Source organism: Anopheles maculipalpis, chromosome X (assembly GCF_943734695.1).
Source record: "Anopheles maculipalpis chromosome X, idAnoMacuDA_375_x, whole genome shotgun sequence".
Classification (NCBI taxonomy): Eukaryota; Metazoa; Arthropoda; class Insecta; order Diptera; family Culicidae; genus Anopheles; species Anopheles maculipalpis.
Genome location: NC_064870.1, coordinates 2,009,471 through 2,031,255, shown reverse-complemented (window position 1 = coordinate 2,031,255; position 21,785 = coordinate 2,009,471). Strand labels below are relative to the sequence as shown.

Here is a 21,785-nt window from a genome sequence, read left to right as displayed (position 1 = left end):
AGAAAATGGCCAGAATCTAGCGAGCGCGAACCTGGAGCCAAACGTTAGACATTGATTTCACTTCAATCATATTACACATCGAAACGGCTACGTGAGACGGGCTACATTACATTTAGGCGAGGCGAATAGAACACGGCATGGTGAGAGTTTACTTCACAGAAAGAAGGGATCATCCTCCAAAGAAACAAAAAAGGGTCCTCGAAACCCTTAACCCAGCCTCTAAACACGGGCCTTTCAGCTGGTACCGCTGGTACACCTTTTTCGTATTACTGGCTGGCGCGTCTGGCTGGTCTGAGCGCGGATTAGTTAGCCCCGCATTTCGGCCTTCGCCCTGCCGACTTGCGTTTGGTCCTCGCAGCTTTTCGCATGTGTTAAACTTAAAACCGCCCGCCCGGTTGATCGTGATCGGCCGTCTGGTTTGCGCCCTCCTGCGTCCGCAATTAAATAGTTGACTCGTGCGTCTACGAGTAGCGCTCGCTATCACAACCGCCTACAGTCTTTGAGTAGTTAGCCGAGGTGGGCTTTGACCACGTGATACGCAACCGAAACGAATCGTCATCCGGGTCCGTTTCGATGATCTGTGAACGAGACGGGAGGGGGGGGGGGAGTAAAGTTGGGTTAGGGAAACAAAATAATATTAAAGAAAGAAGGAACAGGAAAATAAGCTTTTAGTAAGGCAGATGTGCATTGTGGATTGCATACTTTAAGGGGCGGGTATGCAATGTTCAACAGCTTTTTTTTCGCTTATATATAGAGGCTTTGAGTCTCTGAGACTACGTGTTCAACAGTGATTTTTATTACATTGTTAAAATAGTTGGAAACAACCCCATTTTTTGTGTACGTTAGGCCACAATTTCCCTGTTTTAATTACTTTCGTTAGAGTTTTTGCAGTCGCTCAATGCCTGAACAGCAACCTGAAACTATGCATTCCCTCTTCATAGAATGTATTTTTAATAGAAATGGATTTGCCGGCGATTTTCAGAAATCAGTGCATATCATTGGGAGGTATGCCAATAGATTTCCTGCATGCCTGCACTGGCAGAAAATGGCGGCTGTCGACTCGTAACTGAGGTAAAAATAAAGAACCTATTACTAACACAATAAAGCATTCTAGGAAACGAGTGATTGCATTGTTTGCAAGGGGTATTAAACTACACAAGAGTCCTGAAATTGCGTTGCGTACTTTAGCGGGTGTAGAGTGTATTCGTACTCACCTGAGCGATTCTCGCACTGCTGATCGAGTTTACGATCGAAACGGAGCTGTTCACGTGATCGGAACCGGTGCTAAACCCGATCCTCGGATTCCAGAATCAATATCTCTATATAGTATCGTTCCGCCGGGAGAACCAGTTTGCAGAAAAGAGGTTGGGGAAGAGAAAAAAATTGTGGCAAAGCAGAAGAAAAAAAAACGGAATGAATTGTGGAGCAGCATACCGAGTGGAACAGTGTGCCGTGACGATAATGGCCGCCCGCTCCATTTTATTTTTCTTCTTTATACCCTCCCGGCTGTCTTCTCCCACCTCCACTGTACTCCGACCCCGACTGCCACCGCTCGCACGCGTAGGAAGTGTGGGTGGGCGGAGGGCTAGTGGACACTTACCGGATCGCTGCACGAGTCCGCGGCCGACGTATACCAGCGAATCGTTACCGGACATGTCCGAGTTGTTGCGCTCCGCACCGGACTGGTTGATGGTGTTCTGGCGCAGATAGGCGGCCGCCTTCGACTCGGCCCCGTCCATCGGGCCGCTCTTCGACGTGCAGCAGAAGCAGCAGCAGATTGGCATGCTGGCATTGGCAAACATACACACATACACAGTTCACAGTCAAAACAGACGTGTCAAAAGATCGACAGTCGAGTCGAGGGACAGTAGTAAAGTAGGAATACATGAGACACAGATGGATAGAGAGAAGAAGAGAGAAAGAGAGAGAGAGAGAATATTGATAGAGAGTGCTTGAGAGCGGATGAAAAAACAAGGAAGTTACGCAAACGGATGTAGATACAGAAAACAGATCTCCGGTACCGTTCATAGTTTGCCCATGATAGTGACGATGGGTGGAGTGGGGAATAAGGTAGAGAAGCCATGCCGAGAGTAGTGGCTTGGTATGAGGTGTACGGTGTCTGTGTACGTGTGCGGGTATCAGTATGCAGTGTACAGGAGCCCATACGGTAAGGTGTACTAATCCGTGCTTGGAGGCTGATGACGAGCGAGCGGCACTGTCACCGACATCGTCAACACCTGCTTACTTACCGGCTACGGTAGCAGTTGAAGATGCCGAGGAATGCCTGCCGGAAGCGTCTGTTCATAAAGCAGTACGTGATGGGATTGCAGCAGGAGCTGATGTACGCCATCAGCTGTACCAGGGCGATTCCGCTGCTGTTGACGTACTGGTAGACGAAGGAGGGCGAATAGAGATAGACCTGTGGAAGTGTGCATACGGGTTAGATCGCTCTCAAGGATGCGTACTGTTGTGTGCATGTCTGTACGCTAAGGCTTTCCTCTTCCTCCATGCCAACGGTGGTTACTATGATTGCAGCATTACAACGCCACATTATTTCCAATTCATCTGTCTTCCAAGCAAACCCGTTCCGGAAACCAGAAGATTCTCGGAACTGTATCATGCCCTCCTGTTACGCTCCTCCCGGAAGTTGTACATGTGCACGGGATTTATAGTGCTCCAACCCCACTTCCCGAGCTCACATGCAATGTACAGCCAGAGTGGATGGAGCAAAGAGCCGAACCTTAATTTAAAGGTCCCACATAACTTCCTGTACGCGCATGTTGCGTGCATGCAAACAGTGGAATGTCAATCATGTCTCCCCCGGGAAGGGAATGTTACGGGATGTTCGGATGGTGAAAGGAAACAATAAAAGTATACAATAAATAACAGCAATCCATATTTTCGCTGCTTGCACCCATTATGTCGAGTCCCCTTTAGCCGAGAGTTATTTTTGGGAGTCGGGCCGAAAATATGACCTCCAGAACGGAGCGTAACACTGGTGCCCACACTAGCTGTTCTCGTGGCTGTTGAAACCAGTGTAATGAAGTATTTATGAAATATTGCACTCAACAAGTATTCGATCAATCTTGCCTGCCAGAATTCTAGGCCGGGGCAGGGTATCCGCATCTGATGGTGTCATTTTATAGCATGCTCGTGCTCTTCCGCCCAGCTTTTACGTCCCACTCGCCGTTTCGTTCTTGCAGGGCTTGTTCTCGATCATAAAGATTCATTTCCTGCATCCGGACCCGAACTGTCGTACAGGGTTTTTTGGTTGGTAAGCCTCATAAAATCGATCTTCCTGCACGCTGCTAGAAGTTAAAACCTATGAGACGTGGGACGGTAAAAACATCTTTGAGCTGGTTTTTCGTTCGTCTTCTTTTTTTTTTTTGTCCTACATTTTTCTTTACCAAAAGGATACCCTTGAAAAACAAAAAGGGGCTCTGGTTATTGTGCGAAAATCGGAGAATGTAAAATTCAACAGCAGCTTTTGATTGCTCGTCCACCATCATGCGAACGTAAACGTACACACGCACACCGCTCTCGATCCGTGTGGAACGAGGAACGAAATGAAGTGAGTGATGCATAAAACATTGATCAAATTTATTTACCAGCAAAATGGACCATTTCACCACAACCGTTCGTATACCGGGCCGGCCCGTTCCGGTGTTGGGGTTGTACGGTTGATTGCGTTTCACCGATGCCAACTGTCGTACCGCTCTCAGGCTCAGGTCGCCCGTCCCGCCCCATAATGTCGTTTAACGACGATGCACGGTAGTAATTCAATTTTGGCCACCCAAAGTAACCGGGCGGTAACAATCTCGAGCAAACACCTTTATCAACCGATAACGCTCATTAGCGAACGAGGCGGTAGACTGCTAAACGGCAAAACCCCATACGCTGCCCCGGTGTTGCGTGTGGGTGGGGAAATTAATTCGACCTACCGTATTGAGTATGTGGAGCGGTGCCCAGCAGACAAAGAACTCGACGATTATCACGAACAGCATCCGTATAACCTGCAGGTGTTGCCGCGTGCCATCGTTTGATTTGTAGACCCGGCCAGCCAATGGAATGGAAAGTAACAGGAGAGAAAACGTGTACGCATTGTGAATGATGACATTAGGTGGATGTGTGGAGGGACTATGGCTTTGATGGATTCACAATAAATGAAATAAAGACAACTATTTTTAAGGTTTTGGTAAATGTAAGTCGTATGTGTAAAATTATCGGTTTAAAAAAAAACATGAGTTATCACAAAGGTACCCTTTTTCTAACCATAAGTCCTCACAACATGACCGAAAAATTCAAGCAATATAATTCATACTGGCATCGTCATCTGTACACTGTCTGACTAACCTTGCATGAGTGTACTAAGAGCGAATCTCGGTGAACTAAGTTCTTGTTGACGGCCACTTCAAAAAACGAAACTATATACGACCATTCATTCAATACGTGCGCTGCATTGGTAAATGTAGCAAATGATATTCAACAATGTATGGACAAAAACAAAATTATAGTCTTTGCTGCACCAAAATAAAAGATACTTCCGGCTGAACCCGAAGCTTAGGAAACGCTACAAAACTAGAGCACACATTAATGGTGGAACTACCGCACGGTACAGCCCACACAAAGCTATAAAAATATTATACATTTTTGGCCGCACTTTGCTGCGGGGCAGCCCATAGTGCGCTGCGATCCAGGACGTCGTCCCTATACGTAGTATACTTAGGCAAACCAGTTCTGTTGGGACGCAGCTGCTCGTACATTGGAGCCGTGCGTGAGTGTGTGTATTCCTGTATTTTGAGTTTAGTACATCGGCTCTAGGCATGTTGACAAATGAACCTTTCGGCAATCCCTCTGCCGGCATACAACGCTGAGCGCATTAAAATTCCTATTACGGCTATTACGGGCGCGCTTGGGCTCGTTTATAGTTCTCGCTATTTTCGTTTCGTTCGCTAACCTGTGGGTACGATGCCACGCCACCGGTGTTGAACCACACCATCGGAAGAGTTCAAGAGTCGGTCTGTGCATATTGCACAGACTCGCGCTGATTGTGCCGGCTACTTTAAATACGCCAATCCCCCCCCACAAAAGTGGATCGTTAAACATCGATTGGAAACCAGCGGCGTTCGCTGACGATTGCGTGTGCGTGTGCACGCTTACCTTCTTCTTCGCCTCGATGCTCTTGTCCATGTAGGTGGAGCGAATGGCGTGCCGCGAAAACTGGTAGCTCGCGTCCGTCTTGGCATCGTCACCGGTTGCCGTGGCGGTTGGGTTGCCGGTCGACGGGTTCGGTGCGCCCGCGTTGTTGGTGCCACCGCCCGGTAACAGCCCACCATCGTCGCCGCCGCCTCCACCGCCGCCCGTCTCCAGTGGGCCGGGTTCGCCAGTGCCCAGGACGATCTCGTGCTTTGCGTCCTGCTGCGCACTCTTCACGATGGTGGTCGGCATCCGGTGGTGATGGTGATGATGGTAACCGTGCGCATGGTGGCAGTGATGATGGTAGGGATGCTGCTGCTGGTGTGCCTGATGCGCGGGCGTTTCGTCAAACTTCGTTTCAGCCAGCTCCGGCAGCCCTTCCGGCGAGGTGCTGCTGCTGAGATGGTATCGATGATTCCGGCAGAGTCCACCACGCTGCTGCTGAGGGTGCATGCGAAAGGAAATAGTGTATGCCGTGCGTTAGCCTCACACGTTAGGGTGGTCGAATGTGTGATGTTACTTGCGAAACCAACCCATGTACGACATATAATTACGTTTCTTTACACATCCAACTGTTCGCTTTTTGACAGCTGGAGATTTTCTCATGTATAGAGATTTTTTGTCCCTCTCTCTCTATCTATCTCTCTATCTCACTTTGGAGAGCTACTAGGAACACGTTTGTATGACAAGTGCGACGTATGTACGAGCGCTGCTTACGCGTCATGATTGAAATAAACTTATCCCTAAATGTTCTTCCCATCGAAAGTATTAATATCAGCAGGAAGCTTCAATGGCGGGATGAAGTTTGTCAAGAAGACAAACTTCGTCCCCAGTCTTTGGCCACCCTCTGGGAATGTTCCTCGCTTAATAGTGTTTTAGAACTATTATTTGACTAACAATCTCGTTAAGAGCATCCGTCCCATCCCTTCGAACGAGCAGCTAGTTTAGTCGGCTAGCGAGCAAACGAACAGCTTACCTTGGCGAAGAAGTGGCAAAAGCCTCGCAGGCGACCGGTTCGAGCCTCGCATCCAACACCTCCACAGTAGAGTGTTCTGTCCGCCGTATTGGAGCTGCCATTACCATTACTGCCGGCGTTACTGCCATTACTCACACCACTGCTGCAAGGGTTGCCGCTGGTGCCGGCACCATTGGTAGTGGTGCCACCGCATCCTGAGCCGCCATTACCTCCACTGTTAAAGTTTCCCTTACCGATCGTGTTGTTGTTGCTCGCGAAGTTTACGACGGCTGTTGACGTTTTGAAGGGTCCTTTTTTGAGGCTCGACGTTAACACAAAACCTGCCTCGAACCTCTTGCCCGTGCCCGTACCCTTCAACGGTTTGCTGGCGTCGTGCCCAGCTGTCACCGCTGATCCGCTTCCGGCTGCTGTGGGATGCGAATGTTGCTCGACGCCACCGACCATGGTCCCAGTTTCGCCCGGACCTGGACAAGTGCTGCCGACCGCTGTACCGCCCGCTGCACAAGCACCGGCCGGGCCCGGACCACCCGGGCCCGGTTTGCTTGTTTGCTGGTACAGTGACGAATGTTTAATTTCGTGACGGAGACCTCGCCACAGTTTCGACACTATCATCGAGTAGGCGAAACCCATCGTGAGCAGCGGCAGGAACAGTAGGCCCACGTCGTGAAACAGCACGTACGCTTTCTCCCACACCCGGTCCGGCCACACCTCGCGACACTTCATCTGGCCGGTGGTACGGCCGACCGGTTGCAAACGCTGCACGTAGCACAGCGGTGAGTTGGCCAGAAAGCTTACCGTCCAGACAAGCCCGATCATCTTGTACGCGTGGAACTGGGTCTGCCACCGGCGGGAGGATAACGGGCGACAGATGGCAAAGTAGCGCTCGAGCGAGATGGCTACCAGTGTCCACACGGCCACCGACACGGACACAGCTGCAAAGGAACGAAAGAGAACGATTTTCTTGAACAGTTTGGTGTGCTTATCCTGGGCGGATCCATCGTGTTGCGTGTGGGTTGCATGCTAAGAAGAAACATCAAGAACAAACAGGGTAATAGTCAACTAAAATTGAAGCTAGTTGAACGCTAACCACAAATACGAAGGGTTTGAATTTTCGACTTATGATTGAAGAAGCACAAACAATCGATTCAGTTTTGGTTCTTTGTAGAAATGTTGCATACTTTTAGGCACACAGTAGTAGACCATCAGCGAACCTGTCACACATTTTTCAGTGACAGTTGCTTCGTTAAGCCTGTGCATAAACTCATTTACACTGCGGGTTGCATATTATACGGCGTAAATCATATCATAACGCTTCAGAAAATAATCCAGCCAACATTAACCTGTTTTCCTTCCCAAACCAAACTAGAACAGGGTAAATTACAAAGTTCCGTTAATGAACCGTGCATGGAAGTTAGCTCCAACGTCGGAGGTTTGTTGACGGAGGTTTTCGCAGTGACTTCCTGTGCAAGTGCCAAATCTTTCGCAGAGCGTGGGTGTGGAAACTGTTAAATCGTTCGTGCGTCGGTGCAAAGGTTATAACACCCACCATGGCCGTGTTCGATGTTGCCCAATTGCTCGGGATATGTCCCATGCCGGAAATACGATACTGCTTCCAGCTGTATCGGATCGTAGTTTAGCTAATCCGAAAGCGTTCATCCGGTTTTGGAAGGTTATCCCACCGCACACTGGCATGACATGGCGTGGGACGAGAGTGGTAGAAGAATTTACCCACCTTCCTTTTGCCATTTTTGCAAACCTAACCTCACTTACTACCCACCTACATCTAGCACATCATTGCAAAATCGGTGGCGTTTCACGATTGATTACGGCTATCTTTCGCACGGCTGTAAATCACTTCAATAGTCGAAAATATCCGTCAACGAACGCTTGTGTGTGTGTGTGTGTGTGTGTGTGTGTGTGTGTGTGTGCGTGTGTGTGCACAAACGGGAAAGCAAACGATAAGCCGGCGTCAAAATACCGACAGATGGATCAAGGCACGTCTCCATCCCGATCGCGTGCCGGCTTTTGCCGTGTGGAGGAGGGCTCGTGCCATATCGGGAAGATGAGCATTACCAGCCGTCAGGGTCGGCGTGAATCGGAAACCGGAAACACATTGCGAGCACGCGCTGCAGTTGTAATAACTGTCGAAAAATGGAATCAACCAAAATCCGACACCTTACTGACGATCTGACAAATGTTTTTTTTTCGTTCCGCCATTTTTCTTCGTTTTATTTTGATTTTTCCACTCTACAGCGACGGCACATGCTATCAAAGCATCGGGCTCCAATTTATGGCACACACACACACCAGCCTGAAGGAAAACGGACTATCTCTCTCTCTCTCTTTTTCTTATACTCTTTAAACACTGCCGAAATCGTAAAAGCGTAAAACGGTGAATCACAGCCAAACCGACAGTCAAAGACGCCTTCCAATATTGGAAGTGGGAACGGGGATCGCCTCCCCCTTTTCCTTGAATGAAACGACGACAGCATTTGAGCCTTGGACCAATCTTCCCGAAACACATAGGATACAAATGATTTCTTTCCGTGCGTGTGTGTGTGCGTTGCTTTTTTTCCATTCTTCTCATTATTTTTCTTTTCGGAAAACCGAAGGCGTTAGGATCTGAAAGGGAAATGAAAATGCGAGTGAATGGCGTGCCTGTAGGCAACGTATTGCCGTGCTAGTGTTGCTGAATGGTTTGTGACGAGGGCACTGAAGGAACGCAAAAGTCTTTACAAAGCTCCCTCCGGGCCGGGAACTCCAGTCACAACGGGACCAAGATTTTTGTGCATTCCGCTCCATTCCCTTGGGGCGAGAGTTGAAACAGCGTGCTTGAAGGAAGAAGGCGAGGTAGGGGAATAGGAGAGGGGAATCGGAAAAATCTTCAAGTCAGTCTCTTTTGCTTCATGAACTCTCTACCCACTACCGGGTACGGTTAGGCACCATTGTGACCAGAACGCCAGCTAGCTAGCTTTATGCGGAGCGCGTACTGACTGTAACGATATTTAAAGTTTATTGTTGTCGAAGTAAAGTTCGTCCTATGGTGCCGTATACTGTCAAGCACACGTTTTGCAGGTGTGCAAGACTAGAGCGTGGTGTCGGAAATGTACAAAGGCGACACACTACGGTGCTAAGAAGATTAGAATGGAATGAGCAGTCAAGAGCCAAGTACGGTGTGCCGTATATCGTGAAACCGATGCTCGACAGTTGACAGATTGCCGCAATGTAGGCGAATCGTAGCCGAATGTTTTGGATAAGGGAGAGGAAGAGGGGGAGGGGGGGGGAGGGCAGTCAAGAATTCTAAAGCAAACAACTTATACTTGTGCGGATGTGAGTGAGGGTACTTAGCAACTTCCACCACGGTTTGCACATCAAAGTACGCACAATTTTCAAGGTCACTTTCGAATGTCAACTGTCGCTACTGTCGTCCGCCTGCACGCTTCAGTGTAAGTACAACTATTAACCTAAAAAATAGTGAAAATATTCTTCGGTATGATTTATTTTTATACTTTTCACCACCCCCAGTCCAAGCGAAATCGATCAAAATGGATGATTTTATTATATTTGTACCACCCCCGGGCATGATGATGCGTCACCGCCCGGTTTTACAGCAAATGAATGTCAATCGGCAAACTGTCGGGCAAAGGATGTACATATGTATGTATCCATGGCCAACCTTCAGGTACGCCCATTGTTAAGCCGTAGAATACGGGTAACGGTTAAATCACGTACACAAAAAAACGGCCTACAGCATTCATATAACAGCGTTGTCATACAGTACGTGCCTATCGCACGGATGTTCGTACACCGCCGGCGATAGTTTGGTAAATGAAAACAGCTTTATTTACTCACCAGAACGGATATCGGGATCGGGACATGGAATGGGAATAAAAGAATGATAAAACCTTTGTTTACTTACCAACAGCGGAAAACAGTGCCAGTTGCCGAGTGCGAACCGTCGTCATGCCGGCACTCGGAACGGAGCATCTGTTCAAATCTCCCAAGGATGGGTTGGAAAAGTTGGTGTGTACTACAGTCACCACAGCACTAATAAGTGTATTACCTATTTTATTTTTATTTGCTTCATTCTCCCTGTTCACACGTTTCCCGTGTACGTTGGGTTTTTTTCTGTTGTGTGATTATTGTTTAATAGTCATACTTTGGGCATACGGTGACCCATTATTAGCACGCACGCCACAGAATCCCTTTTTTAACGAGCCCGCAAACATTTACCATATTCAATGGAAGAAGATTTCAAGTACCGGAGCGCAGAGATCAGCTCAGTTTCGACCTACATATTTGCATGGATTTTGTTCTATTTCATCAATTAGCGCCTAAAGTTATGCCAATACGAAAACATGCATATGGATTGCCTAGCTATCAGGCGCACAGCGATACTTTGTACTAGGCCTTTTTTGATCCGTTTTTAAACTAATCAGCAATACATCAACACTATCTACAATGCTATTACATGGAATTGTAGCTTTGGAATAGTAATAGTAGAGAAATAGTAGTTCCTTCAGGACGAGCCACATTTCATCTTATCGCGCCAACGAAAGCAACATCACGGTAAATGCTGAAAGCCAATTTATAAGTCTTTGCCCTCAGCACCACATGCTAATGAGCACGGTATGGCAGCCGGCGACCTAACCCCCCCCCCCCCCCAAAAAAAAAAACCACAGTCAATCTTTTAAGCGCTCAATCTGCGGATTATTCCTTCATCAGTGATTGCATAATAAATTCTTAATGAGCCACTCATGCTCAATCCACAGTGAAGGAATGGAAAATCGGCCATCTCCCACGATAAGCTAAGTGAGTGTGAGCCACGTGGGTTGCTTATTGTGCATCAGACACTGGCAGTCCATCGTTTAGCTTGGCTTCGGGGACACTCCACACGGTAAGGGGAAGCACCAAGCGCACTCACTCACTCAATCAGCTGAATTTATGGAGAGTACCGCCAGCACATGCATACAGTGCTTTCGCGTTCATTTATCTTCATCACCGCAATCCCTTGAAGCGAAGGCGGTAGTTACGGGCGGGGATTCGTTTTTTTTTTTGTTTTTTGGCTCGTTTCGACATTCTGGTTTTTCGGGTTTGCGCCGCCCTACCATCGACTACCGGCTAATCAACAGACGAGCGATGATGGCGGAAGCGAACGCGTGCTCAATGGGGCGACACACGCCTAAATGTAGGCAATTGGGAAGACGCGCTCAAGCACGGCTTGGTTTGGCAGGTTAGAACGCACCGGGGAACTGGTAAAAATGCTTTGATAACATCAGTCCCTTCCCGCGAGAATTGCCCTCACACCGCTCCGCCCCCAACCCCCCCCCCCCCATGCATTTGATTTTCCTCGCCAGCATACGCTTTCATTCTTATGAATAAAAGAAACACTCTAATGGAATCTGGCGCGACACGCCGGTCCTTACCTTGAAAATATGGTATTAATTTGCACATGACACTTCCGAAGACGAACCGCCGCAACACCTGGCCGGCGAGGGTGAACGGCATGCAGAACACGCCCAGCAGTAGGTCGGAAATTGCCTGTGAATTTGTTGAGGTGAAGAAAAAAGAACAACCAACAGAAGAAAGAAAAAAAAACAAACAGCACAAACGGCCATTTTGTCGTGAGTGGGCAGGTGATTCTTGTTGGTACGCAGTATTCGCAACTTACCAAATTCAGCAGGTAGACGTTGGTCACCGTGCGCATACGTTTGTTTTGTGCGAGCGTTAAAATTACCAACAGATTACCGACGACCGACAGCAAGAAGATGATGGCGTACAGCGGGATGATGAGCTGATTCTGAAAGGAACTGTCACCGCCCCGGTGTCCTCCTGCGTGATGCCCGGTGCCCGGCGGCAAACTGATGGCCGTACTGCCAAAGTCACCGGTAAGATTGTGCGCTCCAACAATGGCAGCGGAGATGTTCTCGCGTAGAACGTCACCGAGCGCTAGCGACAGATTCGTACCGTAGTACTGGTCGCCTTCGTCGGCCATACTGTAGCGGTTGTCGTGGTGCTGGTGGTGCAGAAGGCTCCCGGGACCGAAGAGCAGATCGTACTGGCTGATGTCGGTCGGTGCTGTTGGTGGATCCCTTAGCTCAATGCCGTACACGAAAGGGCCTTCGGTCATTCTCACGCGATTCTGCGGCCGCGTGCTGCTGTTGCTGCTCCACTAGAAACCCAACTCTACGACAACGACGACGAGGACCACTACTTACCGCACGCAAAACAATGGAAAACACTGGAACGGAGGGAAAAAAAGAAGAACAAATAAAATTGCGAGATCCATTCAAACGCTACATAAAGCCAAGACGTTGCTTAATCGGCCAGCAGCACCTCAGTGCCTTCCCTGGGCGGTTGCCGTTATCTGGCGCAACCAGTCCTCCACAATTAGCATCTTCGTGTAATCACAAACAACTGTGCGCTACTACTTTGCTGCTATTCTTGCGAATGGATGACATTTTTCCCTACCAATTTTGAGAAGCGTTACGCAAACGTTTCGCGCACAGTAATTGATCACCGGACCGTTGATAAGACGCCACAATTGCAGCCATTGTTTGGTACGGTTTGCATTAGGCAGGAAATTAAATTTATCAACGGCAAGCCTCCGTGGTTGGCAGCATCGGCATTCGATGGCTGTCAGATATCGTTTGCATGCTTGGGGCGCTAGATGACAGATGAAACACTCGGATGAAACAAACCGGATTTTGTCACCGAGTGTCTAATCGCTTCACGTCACTACTGTTGTGTGGGTGGCGTAGTCGTCCGCCCGGATGACTAATCAACTCCGGATGTTGCCTTAAAATATCCCAAAGTGTCCAGTGCACAGCTTAGCAATCTGACACACTGTCAGTAAGCGACCAAAGTTCTGAAAAATCTGATTGCTCGGAAGCAAAATGGGGTAAGAGGATAAAGTTTCAAAGCTAGGTATATTACTTGCTACTTGAACTCGAAACTCGTTCGTTAGGGTTTTCAAGTTTCTGGTACCGAAAAGTGTATGTGTGTGTGTGTGTGTGCGCGCGATTTTAGAATCACGTACCTTTGGTCAGGAATGATGCTCAGGAAAAAAATGTCGAATATTCTTCTTGTGGAGCTCACACCTCCCACAACACCAGACTGTAAGCTTGTGCGAGATAAAGTTGTTCGTTTTAAAACGTGATACGCGTGTACCGAACTTCAACGAGTTCCCGGTGGACGACCACAAACCAAACCATCAACCTGCAAACCGTTCTTCTGGTTGATTTCCAGCAGCGGGAACAGCTGCCGACATTGGAAAGACTGTCGATTTGTCTTGCACACCCATGCTGACACACACACACAAACCGAGCGCAACAAAAAAACGCACATTGTTTGCTGTTGGTGAACAGCAGGAGGATGTTGAACATCAACGCAGCCACTACATTTCGTTGAAAGTAACCGTACAGTAGTTTGCTACCGAACTGAATTGACATTCCAACGTCCGGAGTTTAATAGGTAATTGATTAATGTTCCGCTTAGTGGTTTGTGTGTTGCAAGCTTTGTCGAGAAGTTGCGGTGGGTCCTCTACGTTCTGCGATGTGGTAGTAGCAGCAGTAGTTTGACTGATGTTTGGATGCCGTCACTCTACCAGCATATGCCGTCACCCGTACAATATCTCATTTGTCAGCTCGTCCGATGATGATGCAAGGAAGCCCGTAAGACAACCAACACACACAGCCAGGTTTGTTTTATTTTCACCCAATAATGACGCCTGAGCTCAATACTATGTTATCTAGATTATTGGTCACGTGTATGTGTGTGCGTCTTTGTTGTGAATTTCCAGAACATCCACACACGAACCGCATGAAGTCATCAAAGTTCCTTGCCATGGGCAAGTTCAGCGCCTCATCCTGATGTGCTGGATCCTGCCCGTCCTTACCAAAAACAAAAAATGCAAACAGAAGCTTTGAATGGAAAAGTTTTGCTATCGCTTGAATGTCGGCCATAGTCGGCTAGTGGGATACAACTACCCAGACGTTATCAGCACAGTACAGGGAGAAGGATACTTATCCCAACCGGGCCAGGTTTTGGAAGAAAATAGCTTTGCCCCTTTATTAGAGGGGTTGGTGACGAGGCCTAATGCCACTCATCACTTTGTCTTGCCAGTGTCAGGGCACACCGGGGGTATCCGTTCTGGGTATCGGGTTAATGTCAGAAGGACCTCCATGATCCTTTCTTCTTCGCATCCCCACGGGGCCAGCCAGCAACTCCCGAAGGAACCGCTTGGAATGGCAAGGCTCCCCACCCGCGCAAAATGATGCTAATAAATAAACGAAATGGATTCTGCCCCCGTTACTCGTACCCTTGCCGAGAGGAGAAAGGGGATGCTCGAGCACCCATTAAATGGCGTCCTTTTGTGGCAGCCTTATCCGCCTTTGTCCGTCACGGCCTGACTTGTGCATGACGTATGCTTCACAAGGTGGGTCACACAAGGTCTGGTTTTTGTGCCAAAACCCAGCAAACCAAAGGAAAACCAACCCCAATTGGGTTTCGGAGTAGATAAAAGTTGATGAACAGATCAGGTCAGGTCGCAAAACCGCAAGGATGTCTTAATTTGCTAAAAACTAGATGCTTATCACATTTGTTTGTGTCGTACCGCTTTTTTTTTCTCTCCCTCTCATCTTTTCTGCTCGTATCGTCTTGTTTATGAGAACGAGTGTAAGAAGCGGACGGGAAAAAAAGGGTCGACTGCATGCCCCTGCGTGGATTGGCCTTTCAGGTCCAATTTAATCACGGACCTTCCGGACCTCCAAACCACCGGAGGGTACCGGAGGCTCGGAGCAATATCTTACGATATCTTACCCTTAAAATTCATTGAAGTCGTCCCGCAAGCGCACAAGGGTGTGCATGAGTAGAAAAGTTTTCATTTTTAAACACTTTGCTGGCCGTTTCGTACCTCCAGCTTCGTGTCCGTTGATGTTGCCTGCGACCAAAAAGGGTTGGTCTGGTAGGTCATTCTTCGGGTTCCGGCAAAGGGAACACTCTCGAAGACGGGATGCCCCCAGAAATCTAGCTGGATCGAAAGATCAAATCACCAACGCCGAGGCTCTGGTTTCGGAAATGGCGATAGATAGTCCTCCCTGCGTAGTCCCGTAAATCTAGCTCATTTAAAGCGCACGATCCGAGACTGTGTGGGGTCAGACCGATGACAGCCAAGCTAGCGTAGGGCTTAGCGTCGGATCACGCTCGGCTCAATCGAAAACCGTGTGAGGATTTGCGGGTTATTTATCCGCTGCGTACCAAAGGGTTTTTAAGATAGCTTCAACCCATGGTATACTTGCGTCTTGCGGAGATCTGTTACGCTGTTTAGAAAGTTTTTTATTTTTTTGTAGCGCCATTCACCCTCCGATATTACTTTCCAATTTTTTTATCAACCAGATCGAACTGCATCGTTTCGCTCGGTGGGTTGTATGTGTTAATGTAGAAGATGGCGGAGAGAGTGAATGAGCCCGGGGTGCATTGATTGTAGTTCCAAGGGGGTGAGTAAGATGAGCAGACCAATCAAGCCTTCCCGTACGTGACGCGCTACGTCTCCTATAATCTTCGGCCAAAGTTCCTCGCTGTATCCTGCTAGATAAGCTCGGCCCCAGACAAAGGATGCTTTCTACCGCGTGTGCCACGCATACACATTTAGCCGGGTTCCGCATTTGGCAGTGCGATAGGCTTTTGGAGCAGCCGGCAGTAAAGTATCAGCAAATGGGCATCAGCATACGCGGGGCATATAGTTTCAAGCGCGACTCGTGCGAGCCATGTTTATTTCAATATGGCGCATCCCAAAATTGCGTTCCACGCTTCGGGGATGAAGATTACCGCGAACTCAGCACACACTGGCAGCTAGCTGATTGCACGGCTTTAAAAGACAGCTATGGCGGGGTCCCCTAGCAACTAGACGCTGGTAAAGCTCTGCCAGCTGCCGCTAAGGAAGAGCAGGCCTTTGCGTACAAAGTACATCGAACGGCGGAAAAGAAAAAGCAAATTTCACATACTCTTACCACCCTCTCGTACACACACACACACGCACGCAGGTGAATAATGCTAGATAACAGACCGATAGGGCGTCCCTGTGGTACGATCCATTTTTTCCTCGCCACAACTTTACCCACACACACACACAGAAGACGACACAGTGGGCTCGGCAAAATTTCACCAGTCTGTTCGCTATAATTTACACACCGAAACTTTGCCTCCTCACCTTCCTTCACTGAACTACTCGTGCCCTTTTTCGTAGCCCGTGACACTTTCCGCTTGATCGTCGTCGTAAAGCGGATCCTATCGAAGTGACTGTCTGTCAACGTTTGTGGCTCATAAACACGTGAAAAGGAGAGAAAGAGAGAGAGAGAGACAAAGAGCCCCCGTGTAATCGAATGAGAAAGTAAGCTATAATTAATCTTACGTTGGCTTCTACATCTTTATTTCGATGCGGTGTGCGTTAGCATTTGTTGCTATCCCCTCTTGAGTAGCTTATCTTGCTGGAATGTATGTAAGATTTTTATCATGATTTATCGTAATGTGTTACCAGGATAATAAATGCCACCGGGCGTGGTTGTGCCTGTTGCTACTTTCCATATCCCCAACCCCGTAAGCAACTAGCAAAGCTTTCATTCAAACAGTTTGTTTACACGTGTTAACCTGGCTCAGGTTGGATTATTTTCAGTTTCAAAGATTGCAGCTTAATTGTGTGTATCGCGTATCCCGACAGTAAACCGTGAAATGTCAAACCACATCAACCTTACTGAGTTAACAGCGTTCAGCGTAAGATCACATAAAACTGTGGAAAGTCAGTTTCTGAAGACAAGAGCATTTGATTGCCTATTTTCAGGCGTTAATTTGGATCATTTCTCTAACATATGTTTATTTAAAACTGTTAGATTTTACTGAGCTCGTAGATCGGTGAGTCTTCATAGGACAGGATCGAGGATCTTATCGCACCAGGACCGTTTCCCGATACTTTCGACTGACTATCCAATTATGGGATATCAGCAAACGTACAAACGTTTAGGCGTGACTAAAATTGGTTTTCCAACCCGGTCCAGCTAATCCCTGGCTGAGCACCGTGGTACAAGAGACGGAACGATTGCCAACAACCTTTACGCATCCTTTTTTCACAACAGAACCGAACAATTATATCTCCTGGTTTCTAAGGTTTCGATCCAAAAAGAAAATGACAGCAAACGAACAGTCTCGGTTCGTTTGATGCGACAACCGACATATTGGATTCCAATTATTGCTTCAAATTAGAGCATCAAGCGCACAAGATTGGGATCTTGATGCATATTGGGCCGCTAACGCTATTCGTCATTCGGTGTAAGAGTCTGTGAGGTCTAGGAAATTCTGCTACTTTTGCTTGACTTGACGACCTTCTAAGGACACGCCGTCCATCTATCAATCACGGCTTACTAGACTTGGGATCCCACCCACCCTGCTTTAAAATTATATCCTCGTATTAATTTTTAAAAGCAGGCCAAAGTCAGAAGCATTATCGCAGTCTTTAATTTGTGTGTAATTTGATATGGCATAATTAATGGGTACTGTTTTCGTAATTCTATTCATTTTAGTCATCTTAATCAGCACTACTCTTATGCTATAAAACACTCTAAATAAATAGGGCTTGTGAATCCTTCGTTTCATGTTAAAACTTCTATCCCTCACCGAACCAGCAGGTGATGTAGATGAGCGCGTAAATTAACTAGCTCCAATAGATTGAATTAGCTTCCTCCCATTAAACAAAACGCAGCAAAAAAAAAAAAAAACGAGGTTGCTGACGCATCGCCAGCGGTGGCAAAGCGTACTCTGATTAAATTATCGTATCAACTGTTTATAATTAGCACCCAGATTGTAGTAAATCAAACCCATAATCAATAAAAGCTTCAGCTTCAATCACAGCCCAGGCCCGTGCAATTAGCACCACTGGCATGCTTACCGCTCAGGTTTATCAGGCCAGCAACTCCATCTCTATCAGCAGTGCAATTCCTGCGAGGGCACGCGCCCCCAAAAAAACCAATGATAGGGGGAACGAATATCGACTTTGCTATCAGTGATAGGGAAGCATTATCACCACCTACAATATTCTGTGTGTGTGTGTATGCGTGGCAGTGTGCGAGGGGTGGGCAGTTTAGCAGTTTGGAGGGTGCATAATGAATGGCTTCCTCACTAGAGGGCGCTCTTGTACAGTTCATTATCTACGGCTCGGCGTGATGCGGCTTCCCACTGCAGACAATAAAGCTAGAGAAGCCTAATGGGCGGCAAAGGGTGAAGCTGCCCAGTTCCAAAAGATCTGGGCAGCCCTCCGCTTTCTAATCGGTTTGCTTTGTTTGGTTTGTTTTCTGTTTTATGGTTGGGCCCTGCCGATCCTGGGTCGCAAAGCGCTACAAAAAGCGTAACCAGACAATTAGTTTACAACAGCAGCCATGGCATTCATCTCGAATCACTAGCGCTCTCACTGATGCCGGCGTCTGGTAAGCGTTAAATCAGTCGAGCACCCTTTAATCTACTAATCATATCCATCGCACGAGGATTGTGCGAATCTCACTCCAGTGCGCCCTTCAGGTGAGTCCTGCAATTGACATACACCGCACGATTGCGACACCGACCGACCGACACAGCTAATCGCATCCGCCGACACGGCGCAATTTTCTGTGGTGGAAAGGATTGCGATTTATTCTTTGCTTTTTTTTGTCTACACATCAACACACTTTGCACCCAACACCTTGGGGCACAGCTTCTCTCGTTATGGCGTCGATCCTTGAGGGAACCGACTGAGACGCGCATCTTCCCAATTTGTCTGCCAGTTTCTTTCCACCCCAGCACACACATTTGTTCACTTTCACGCACAACACAGAGAGAGACACATACACATACACATGAATCAACTATGAAGAAATGGAACGGAGAGGTTATCTGCAATAAATCGCCTTCTTGCCATTGATGACCTTCGCTTTCGATGGAATTCAATTTTGTCGCTACGTTCGCGGCGTCGCGTGTGTATGTGAAGTTAACTTTTTGGTTCAGCAAACAAGAAAATAGATATGGGTTTGGGGGGGTGGGGGGGGGGGGGACGGATGTAGCGAGCATCGTGCTATCAGTGATGAACGAAGAACCGAAACCAGCATTCCCCTGGCACAACAGCAAGACGGCGAAAGCGAAAGAAAACTGCCAATGCAGTTTAGCTAGATCAAGATATAGGTTTTTGGAGGTTTTTTGGAGGTCCCCCCAACCCTAGCTTGCTGGTCGACCATTCAGCTACGTTCAGCTTTCATCACTGGTGCTGCTGCCTCACTATCTTTTCAGGGTCGACAATTTAACGCTACAATTGCCACCGAAACGGGCAGGAACTGGTGCTGGAACTGTGTGCAGCATACGGTGCCGCCCAGTGACGAAACGAAGCAGCCGGCCCACTGCTCGCTAATTTGATAATCCGTGCCCGACGTCAATCACGGCTTGGAAGTTTGCAGAGCGCGCTGCTGGAGTAACGCTGGTGGACGTTCTAGCGTACAAAATCCGAACAAAACAACACTAACCGACAGCAACGGAAATCGAATGCTCTTAATTATTGGTTCAACCTGTTTGAAGTATGCTTTGTCCAATAATGGTGTACGAGCATTCGAGTGGCTAATATGGCTTTGGAAGCTTCATTTCATTCGGCAGGCAACGGGCCATCGAGAAGTTTTTCATTAGAAGCAGATACAGATGTACAGACAATACATTCTTGACATTATAGCGCAGTTTGCTTTACACTCCAGAATGGTATGCTGGTGAATTGTTTCCTCGGACAAAAGTCGTGCCCGAAAGTATGCAATAACTATGTACAAAAGCCCGCTTTTATGTGACCTTTCGACGAGACGCTGGTCGTCCAGCGCTTGTCATGTGATTTAACTTTGTGCCCGCCCATTGCATACTGCCAGGCGCGATAGCAAGCAAGGACATCCCGGAGCGGTGTGCAGTCAAGCGGGATAATAAGCACCTTTTCGGCACGAGTCGCTTTCACAATAGTGAAGAAATAAATTAGAAACACTTACTGCAAACTCTTCAGCTGCTGAGCTTTGGTACGAAAGCGTTTTTGCTCAACAGCACTTTGGTTTCTTGTTTCGGCTTTCAGCGCGTTGCGGGTCGCGTCAAGCTAGTGGTGAGAATTTCGTTTCGAACCTTTTAAGGTTCGTTCCGTTTCTGCAGTGGAACAATCGAACGTCAAATAGCATTCACACAGCAAGCAGTTTTTTTTTGTGGAGCTTGCGATCCACTCTAAGGAAGGAAGATCCTTGCTTCAAGATATTGTTGGGAAGACGGGAAGACTAGACTGTGACGTATTTTCAGATTCTTTTCGGTTATAGTAGATTCAAAGAACCTACCAGATTTGTTCCGTTCCGATAAAATGGACCTTCCCCATCACTACACCAATCCCCTTACTCAATTACTGACTCAATCTACTTTGGACACTTGTTCGTTCTGTTGGCTAACGCGAATGCCTGTTGCCGGGCACGTCAATGCATTAAAGTGTGCTCAACATCGTTTTAAATTAGTGTATCCCCCGTCACCGCTCGTAACAGTTTCCAATTTCCAACCCGTTGCCGGCTCACTACCCTTTGTTTTGCTACACCTGGATCAAGTGTTCAAGAATCAATAGAACAGTACCGTGGCAATCTTCCCACGTTCGTGATTCAAGCAGGTGGAAGGATGATCTCAACCGCTCACCAACCGGGTACTGATTGGTGTTGAATGTAAATAAGCTACAGACAACATGAAAATGTGACGTTTTCGTGTTCGAGTGGGTTTTTTTTTTTTGGATGAACGATTTTAACTTAATTACACACCACGGCCACCATGTTACCGGCCGATCCGGTTCCTGCATCGTCTTTACTCCGAGCTTGTGCTAAAACGTTCTCCGTTTCTTCGTTGCGACAGCGCCTAGCATGCACATCTTGCCGCACTGATTTGCATGTAGACGAAACATTCTCCGAATGCATAATGCATGAATTGCTCTCTATTGATTCCGTTTTTATTCGATTTTGCGAAGCAAATTGAATAAATATTCAATTCTTCCCACCGTTACGACAAAGCGGCGATGCGTTGTGTGTGCTATTACATACGTCCGGTCGTAACGGGATAGTGCACTGCATACATTTAGGGGCACACCAGAACACGCCAAACAATTGACGCTTCTGCGGTCACAGGTGATTTTGCGTTCGGTAAAGTGGTTTTACTGAAAGGCAACGATCCGAGGTGCCTCCCCCACTTTTAGACATCATCACTTCCGAAGCTCTTCGACGTCCGTTCGTTTGCGTCGCCAAATTCAGCGCCAATGCTTAACCGACATGGCTTTAAACAAGGGTTTTTAATTAAGTTTTAGATTATGATTTTTCTCGTGTCACCGGTTCCGGTTCTGCAGTTGATTGATGCGGCACGGTTTTGGGCTTTTTGATAGATGACTGGGTTCTTTCGCATCCTTCATTTGACAGACTTACTGCGGTTTTGCAATTATCGCTAGAGGACTTTCACTTGAGGGATGTTTATGATTTTTGTCGTTGAACATCCTTTACATAATCCTTCACCACTGCCCTGTTTCTCTACGTCTTTGACTGTAGAAATTTGAAAAATTTTG

General features: G+C 47.6%; 3 protein-coding genes across 4 annotated transcripts in view; 2 read left to right on the top strand and 1 right to left on the bottom strand.

Moving 5' to 3' along the window:
* The window catches only part of LOC126561148 (uncharacterized), a 506,370-nt gene that overhangs the window by 17,203 nt on the left and 467,382 nt on the right, over positions 1-21,785 (top strand). The gene's annotated exons all lie outside the window — the stretch shown is intronic.
* LOC126559422 (transmembrane protein 41 homolog) overlaps positions 1-21,785 on the top strand; it is a 452,775-nt gene that overhangs the window by 184,719 nt on the left and 246,271 nt on the right. The window lies entirely within an intron of this gene.
* On the bottom strand, positions 424-12,305 carry LOC126562042 (uncharacterized). The gene is made up of 9 exons (XM_050218457.1): positions 11,844-12,305; positions 11,599-11,713; positions 6,173-7,104; positions 5,161-5,637; positions 3,942-4,013; positions 2,250-2,419; positions 1,601-1,785; positions 1,215-1,319; positions 424-578 (listed from the first exon to the last, which is right to left on the bottom strand). Exons 1-8 carry the CDS (start codon positions 12,300-12,302, stop codon positions 1,285-1,287), a joined length of 2,445 nt encoding a protein of 814 aa, XP_050074414.1. The 5' UTR covers positions 12,303-12,305; the 3' UTR covers positions 424-578; positions 1,215-1,284.

What these genes read in the sequence shown, in the direction of transcription:
- LOC126562042 (XM_050218457.1), bottom strand. Translation starts at nt 12,302, where the DNA reads ATGACCGAAGGCCCTTTCGTGTACGGCATTGAGCTAAGGGATCCACCA. An exon ending in CGCTCCACATACTCAATACG is followed by an intron (nt 2,420 to 3,941) that starts GTAGGTCGAATT and finishes ACACTTCCACAG; the next exon opens with GTCTATCTCTATTCGCCCTC. An exon ending in TTCAACTGCTACCGTAGCCG is followed by an intron (nt 1,786 to 2,249) that starts GTAAGTAAGCAG and finishes TGCCAATGCCAG; the next exon opens with CATGCCAATCTGCTGCTGCT.